At 59.6% G+C, this 7,472-nt stretch overlaps 2 protein-coding genes across 3 annotated transcripts in view; both read right to left on the bottom strand.

Moving 5' to 3' along the window:
- KPTN (kaptin, actin binding protein) overlaps window positions 1–3,131 on the bottom strand; it is a 10,046-nt gene extending 6,915 nt beyond the window's left edge. The window contains 2 exon segments of the mRNA XM_077747183.1: window positions 40–240; window positions 2,984–3,131. Of these exon segments, the coding sequence (XP_077603309.1) occupies window positions 40–240; window positions 2,984–3,131 (349 nt within the window).
- A 266-nt stretch (window positions 3,132–3,397) lies between these two features.
- Window positions 3,398–7,472, bottom strand: part of NAPA (NSF attachment protein alpha) — a 22,609-nt gene continuing 18,534 nt past the window's right edge. For both annotated transcript variants that reach the window (XM_077747090.1, XM_077747089.1), the window contains exons 7-11: window positions 7,339–7,423; window positions 6,543–6,647; window positions 5,508–5,576; window positions 4,980–5,030; window positions 3,398–4,162 (exon numbers count right to left, since the gene is read on the bottom strand). In XM_077747090.1, the coding sequence (XP_077603216.1) occupies window positions 4,061–4,162; window positions 4,980–5,030; window positions 5,508–5,576; window positions 6,543–6,647; window positions 7,339–7,423 (412 nt within the window). In that variant the 3' untranslated portion in view covers window positions 3,398–4,060. The remainder of the gene's footprint in view (window positions 4,163–4,979; window positions 5,031–5,507; window positions 5,577–6,542; window positions 6,648–7,338; window positions 7,424–7,472) is intronic.

The following is a 7,472-nucleotide window of genomic DNA, read 5'->3' as shown; positions in this document are numbered from 1 at the left end:
CAGCGCCCCCCCCCGCCCGCCCTACCCCACCCCACCCACTGCTCCCGAAGCGACCAGGACCGCCGGGTGCTCGCCCGTCGCGCAGACTGATGACGTAGAGAAGCCGCCGTCGCTGCCCTTTACCAAGATGGCCACCCGCCCGGCTGCCAGGGCTTCCCGTAAGACGCCCCCATCGCGCCTGCGCGCTCTTCCCCGCCTCTTTCAGAGTCAAGAAGAAGGGGCCCGCCAGCACATTGTGGCCTGAAGTTGCAGAGGTGGCAGCCCTCGCTGTGGATTGTATGGCGGATAGAATAATACGAATCCTAAAACTCAATACAGTCCTTATGTGTCAGGAACTGTTCTAAGCGTTTTGCACCTGTCGATTTATTTAAAACCGACGAGTTGGGGCGCCTGGGTGGCTCAGTCGGTGAAGTGTCCGACTTTGCTCAGGTCACGATCTCAGGGTTTCTAAGTTTGAGGCCCGCGTTGGGCTCTGTGCTGACAGCTTGGAGCCTGGAACCTGCTTCAGATTCTATGTCTCCCTCCCTGCCCCCCTCTGCCCCTCCCATTCTCTTGCTCTGTCTCTCTCAATAATAAATAAAAACGTTAAAAAAAAAAAATTTAAACCCACGAGCAGGCTGAGGTAGGTGCTATGTTTTATGATGGAATCCAGACGCAGGAGGCCAGTTGTCTAAGATCACACAGCTTCACTAAGAAGCAGTATTGGAATCCAAGCAAGATAGTTCCATAGTTTGTTTTTTTTAGTCACATGACCTTTAAAATGGTGAGATGCATTCCTATCCAAGGAAAAAAGGATCTGGCCGTCTGTCCTGACAGATAAGCACCTCCTTTATTGAATACTTTGTGCGACTCATGTTGGCCATGATTATCTCTGAATCCTGACAACCACCACCCAGCTATGGTCCATCTACTCAGCATTTATTGAGCACTTACTATGTGCTGGGATATTGTAAGTGCTCAATAATCCTTAAATGAGCATAGTAAGTGCTCATTTAGCTCAATGAGCTGTTGCAACCACGCAAAGAGATTGCTTCTCCCAATATACAGAGGATGAAATTGAGGCTCTGATACGCTATTTTTTTTTAAAAATTTTTTAAATGTTTTATTTATTTCTAGGGGAGAGAGAGAGACAGCGTGAGCAGGGGAGGGTCAGAGAGAGAGGGAGTCACAGACTCCGAAACAGGCTCCAGGCTCTGAGCTGGCAGTCAGCACAGAGCTCGACGTGGGGCTCGAACCCACGAACCACGAGATCATGACCCAAGCGAAAGTCGGACGCTCAACTGACTAAGCCACCCAGGCGCCCCTCTGATATGCTATTATATGGTGGAGACTGGACCTTGACCAGGTGTTTCTGACCCAGTGGTCTTCAAGGGGTTTATATGTGATTTTTTTTTTTTTTTGTCTCTAGAAGGGCATCAGGGACTTGGGGACTCTATACACCTGTAAACCATTTCCGGGAGACACGAGTTGTCCAACTGTTCTGGCCACATGGAAGAATCTGGTCACCCCCCCCAAACCCTGCAGAAACGTGTGTGCGCGCACAAACACACATGTGTGCACGCACATGGACTGCAAGACCCGTGAAGGCAGAGACCGTATCTCCCTTGGTCATAGTGAGGTATCCCGCACCTGGACCACACGTCCGGACACAAAGCCTTCAGTAAACATGTGTTAAAAATCCACAAACTCTGTGCCAGGCCCTTTGCCAATCACCAAGTACTTTTTTTTTTTTGAGAGAGAGAGAGAGGGAGAGAGAGCAGGAGTCGGGGAGGGGCAGAGAGAGAGGGAGAATCCCAAGCAGGCTCCACACTCGGCGAGGGGCCCGACGTGGGGCTTGATCCCACCACCCTGAGATCATGACCTGAGCCAAAATCAAGAGTTGGACATTCAACCCAACCGAGCCACCCAGGCACCCCGTGAGGATGTTGTAACAAAGGCAACATAAGAGGAAACTTCTCAAAGACGGAGGGTGGTGAAGAGGGGTTTCGTGTCAATTCCAGACTTCGGGATTTTCAATTCCTGCCCTCTGAGAGGGCAGGTCTGGGGATGTGGTTAGACCAGGCGTGACATACGGTAGGTGCTTAGTAAATACTTGCTGAGTAGAATGTAGTGTCTGATCTGCTTCTGAACAATGCTTTCTTCAGGCTTCGACCTCACGTGGTAACCTCTAAACTACACTTAATATTTCTTGAGTGAATAAAAGAAGTTACTTGCAGGTTGGAAAGGAAAGAACTGTCCTGTTTAGTGATTTCCATCTCTAGTTGCAAATTTGAATCTAGTTGCTGTGGAATTTTCAGGAAAAAAAACCCAAAAAACAAAAAACCCCAGAAGAGTGGGTAACTTCACCAAATCCCAGTCTACTGTGCTGTGACCCAAGCCTGTGTACTTTTAATGATTTTAAGCACAGCCACTGATGGCAGCAACAGATTCAGGCACCACTCACCTTCAGCCTGTGCCCACGGCAGATATTAGTAATCGATCTCAGCTCTCAAGAGTCGTAACTGAGCTCTAGGCAGCCATCCATCAATCCACTGGAGCTGCGGGAGGAGCTGAAGGGGACAGGACCAGGGCAGGGTGTCAGAGTCCACTCTTTCTCAAACTTCTGTGAACCTGAACCTTTCTTGAGCTTCTTCCAGGCTGTCGTGTGGAGCATCTCTCTGAGGGGCCTGACCAGGTCTCCCAGGCAGCCCCTCCTCCGGCTGCTCCCCTGCCCCCGCCCCCCCATTCACTTCCTATTGTTCCAGCGCTTGGTGACTCTGGGTGCCATGAGCACTGGGCCCCCTCCAGCTCCAGACCCCCGACAGTGAGCAGGCCCCAGCCCCGTGCCAGGCACAACGCACGCGCATTGGACTGCTCACCTACACGCACGCCTACGCCGTGGGGTGCGGACAAGGCGGGTGGTTCTGGCCCCCCTTTCCAGGGCAGATGACTCCCGTCGTTCCCCATTCTGATACCCACTCGGTCCTCGGCCCCGCCCACCTACGACGTCTCCCGCCTTGTCCTGGGACGCCCAGAACAAAGGCTACCGGGGCTTTCAACCCTCCTTTCAGGGCAACGCGGAAACGAAGGGAGGCCGGGAGGTTCGGTGGGCCTCTTCCACCCTTCTTACTGCTGGTCTGGTCGCCCTCCATCCTCCAGCCGGCTGAGGGCTGACCCCACCACCCACTGTCCCAGGGGAAGCAACTGAGGTCCACGGAACCCAGGGGACACGGGATCAGGCAGGTGTGCCCAGACTGCCAAGCCCGTAGCCCCCCTTCCCCCGAGTCGCAAGCACACTCACCCTCTTCTTCCCCACAAAGTGTGCTCAGAGCTCAGGGTGGGGACCAGGAGGGACGGGAAGAGAGGACACCAGCCCTGGAGGGACAAGGGGGCAGCAGAGGCGAGGAGGAAGACAGACTCATGCGAAGTGTTCTGTTTTATTTTCTTTCTCAGGCCAGCTGCAGCTTCCGACCACGAACCCTCAAAGCACTAGGGAAGCGCAGATGTCGGGGGGGCGCGGGGGGGCCCTCTGAGCTCCAGGGCCTTGATGCATCTATCCTGAGAAGTCGGGGCTGCAGGAGGCTGTGCAGGCTCCCAGCACTGGGGGGGAAGGAGCCCGCCCCCGCGGGGAGAGCAAATCTCAGCGGCTACGTGTGCTCGGGGCTCGGCCGGAGGACAAGTGGGAAAGGCGGAAGCTGGCCTCGCCACCCGGCTGGTCAGGAGTGGGGGGACCAGATGCTGACTCCCCACCCCTGGCGGCACCCACAGCAAGTAGGCCTGTCTCAAAGACTCTGTGGTTCGGTGTGGACGAGGGCACCTTTGGGGGGGAGGCCTTAAATAAACGGGAAGGAGGCGAGGGACACAGCGAGGACAGGGGGACTGTCCGGCTGGCAGGCCCGGCCTCGGGGGCCCCACGGCAGCGCTGAGCCCACCCTGCGGCTTTCGGAGACTCCTCCGCAGGACGGGAGCGGGGGGTGTCTCACAGCCGAGGTGTCGGCCTCACGTCTCTGGACTCACGCGCTGGTGGGGCGCGGGGGTGGAGCAGACGGGGCAGGAAGACAGGCGCCAGGGCCTGGGGGACCTAACGCAGGTCCTCCTCGTCACCCTGGATCGTCTTCTTGATGCGCAGCAGCATGGTGGTGAGCCACTGGTCCAGCCGGGAGATGGAGTCGTAATCCTTCACCTGCGACACGAGGCGGAGGTGATGGAGGGGGCCGGTCCCACGCCCGCCCCGACTCCCTCCTCGGGCCCGGTCCCAGAGCCTCTGGCCCCCAAGTTCTCTAGATGTGTCCCAGCCAGCCTCGCGGAGGAGGAGCGAGGGGAGGGGCTCCCTCTAAGGCTGCCCTGAGGAAAGAAAAGACTTCGCAGCACAAAGTGGCTCAGTGTCCTCGTTTTCTGGACGGGAAACAGGCCTGGATGCGTGAAGGCGGCCCGTTCCCAGCGCCACGGGGATGGGGGCCTGTGGCCCTGGGTGGCCCCGCTTCTCCTTTCTCCATGGCAGGGGCTCCCCGTGTCCCGCCTGCCGTCTGGGGCAGGATGGACCGCAGGGACTCTGGTCCCTGTCATCGTTGGTGGTGTAGGATTCCTGAGGGGCCCCCAGGAGATGTCTAGACAGATACAGTCTAGACACCGGAATCTGGACCTGAGCTGGGCCCAGGGGAGTTCCAGAATGTTCAGAACAGAGTAAGGAAAGGGAGAAACACCTCCGTGGGGCAGTTCTGTCCCTTCCACGACTCGTCTCCCTCCCTCCCCGGGGCTCTCTGAGTCCTGACCTTGGCCTTCAGGGGCAGACACACACATGGGTCTGCAGCCCAGCTCGGCCTCCTCACCTCGCCTCAGTGCCACCATCTCTAATGCAGGGAGCACACCTCCCTGTACCTCTGGGGCTCCTTGTGAGAATCTGGGGTGACTGGAGAAAGGAGTTCACAGCCAGGGCGGGAGATAGGGTGGGTTCCCGTTAGTGGGTGTCTGAGGAGGGCGGCCCCCCCACAGCCACTCACCGCTTCAGTGTAGCTGTCAATGTTCTGCTCCTCATGGGCATCCAGCAATTTCTGCAAGAAAATGGCAGGCAGATGGGTCAGGGGCCAAGGGCGGCCGCAGGCCTGACGTGGATCAGACCCACACATACGGCACGTGGCAGTCAGGCCCCCCCCCCCCCATGCTGGGAGGAAGGAAGGGGCGGTTTGCAGCCCCGCCCTGTGCGCATGCGTGCACGCAATGACACAGCCTCCTGGCCCTGCCGTCTCTACCGCCACCCGAGCCTTACTTTCCCCAGCTGGAAAACAGGCCCAAACGGCACGGGAGGAAAAACAAAACAAAACCAAAAGATCCTTAAGAACCACGGCATAGACCTTGGCTGGCAGTTGCAGTGACCGGAGCCCGCAGCTACCACCCCTGCCCCCCCCCCCCCAGCCCTGGCCCAGAGGCAGGGAAGGCGNGCCCGCAGCCCCCCCCCCCGCCCGCCCCCCCCCAGCCCTGGCCCAGAGGCAGGGAAGGCGCAGGGGGAGCGGCAGGCGCCCAGCCCTCACCTTCATCAGCGTGCACTCCCGGGAGCCGGAGAACGCAGGGAACAGCTCCTCGTACTTCTGAACGGCGAGCTGAACGTTGAGACGGAGGAAAGAAGGGGAGAAGCTAATGAAGGGGGCCGTCAGGGCCGCCAGCCTAGCGGCCACAGGGACCTGAAAACCCCTAGCCCCTGGGTTCTCCTCTGTGGCCCTCCCCTAGCCTCCAGCGTCACCCAGCTCTGTGCAGCATCTCTGTAGGGCTGTGCTCGGCCAAGCCTGGCCGTGGTGACAGCATGTGGGGAGGAAACGAGAAGGGTTTCCCAGGCCGGTGCCTGAGGCAGGGGGGAAATACTACCTGCCTCGTGTGAGTGCCTCGTACGTGCCAGCGCTGGTGCCCGGTGCTTCTCAGTTAACCACCGTGTGGCCCCAGGGAGGGCTGAGTGACAGTGGCCTCCGTTTTGGAAGCAGACAAACACAATGATCTCCTCCTCCTACGTGCAGGAGTAGCGGCTGGAGGTGGCGTTCAGACACACCACGAGGCTGGGGGTGGGGTGGCTGAAGACCCCAGGAAATGCCGAACCCCAGAAGAGCTCCTCTCCCGCCGCCATTCCCCACCCCGTCAGCTGGCACTGGCCCCGACAATGGGCGGTGTGGGCACGCACTGCAGTTCAAATCGTGACTCCGGAAAGATCTGGAATCCAGCTGTGTGGCCTTGAATAAGGGACTCTAGTCTCTGCCTCAGCATCCTTATCTGGAGAATGGGTAACAGCGGTGCTGACCCCAAGGGAGGCAGTAAGGACTTGAACGTGCTCTCATGAAGAAACAGCCCGGCACCAAGCGAGGCAGGAGCTGGGCAAACTCAAAAGCTGTGGCGACCAGGCATGTGACAAGAGGGACAGAAACCGGTGAGAACGAGCACGTCCTGCCCACAGCGGACTGTCAGGCACTAGATGGGAGGGACAGGCTCACCCCTTGCCAAGAGGTGACCTGGCGTAGTGACAGACCCAGGGCTCCAGGGAGGCAGGGGAGGCCCTGGGTGGCCGGCCGGGTGGCGCTCACCTTGGCATTGAGCATGTCGATGCAGAAGTGGCAGAGAGCTGCCTTGAAGAAGTAGTCCTTGGCGCTGTACTTGAGGAGGGGGCTATCCATGGCGTTGGTTCCCACCTGTGTGTGTGGAGGGGGCAGCTTGAGCTTGGGGCTGGCAGCCGGGCCTGGCTGCGAGCTGTGTCCATGCCCCAGCTGGAGCCTGGTGAACCCAAAACGCCAAGGGCAGGGAGACCAAGGACCAGCCCAGAGAAGTCAGCCGACAGTGTGTGGGCAGCCACGGACCACGACAGGGGGTGGGTGTGGCCACAGGGCTGAAGCCAGGTGTCCATGGCCCACCCCCAGGGGGCCGAGACAGTGGGGAGGAGGCGGACCCGCTGTCAGGCCCGAGGGGAAGCTGACACGTGGGGCAGTAGTGGGGGGGCAGAGGGGCAGCGGGAACATGAGACGTGGCGCCCGCCCCCCTTTCCCCCACGGCCAGCTGCCCGCCTCTGTCTTGGCCAAGCTGAACCCACCAGGACAGCGCAGCCCGCCCAGCCCTCCCCACACAGCCCAGGGGGCCCTGCGCACCCATGTGCCACTCCCCCCCCGCCCCTCCCGCCCCCAGCTACTTCTGTGATCCTTCCCTTCCCTGGGCCACCCGGGAAGCTCTCTGTGGGACACACACAGGGAGAGGGCGAGGGCAGGGACACGGCGTGGAGTTGTGGGTGGAGAGAGGTTTTACAGTGAGGACGGGATGAGTGCCAGGGAGGTGACGGGGGGGTGGGGTGGGGGTGTGTGTGCAGGGATGACGCGCCCCACCTGTCCCCACCTGCTCATAGATGTCAATGGCCTTCTGGTATTGCTCCAGCTGTGCCGCGTAGCCAGCCACCTTCAGCAGACACTTGTTGGCTGAGCTGTGCGGACAGGGGAAGAGGTCAGTGGCGGGGGGGATGGGGGACCAGG

This window comes from Crocuta crocuta, unplaced genomic scaffold, assembly GCF_008692635.1.
Source record: "Crocuta crocuta isolate KB4526 unplaced genomic scaffold, BGI_CrCroc_1.0 scaffold334, whole genome shotgun sequence".
In the NCBI taxonomy this organism is placed as follows: domain Eukaryota; kingdom Metazoa; phylum Chordata; class Mammalia; order Carnivora; family Hyaenidae; genus Crocuta; species Crocuta crocuta.
Note: the sequence above shows the minus strand (reverse complement) of the source record. Positions and strands in the feature narration are given on the sequence as shown.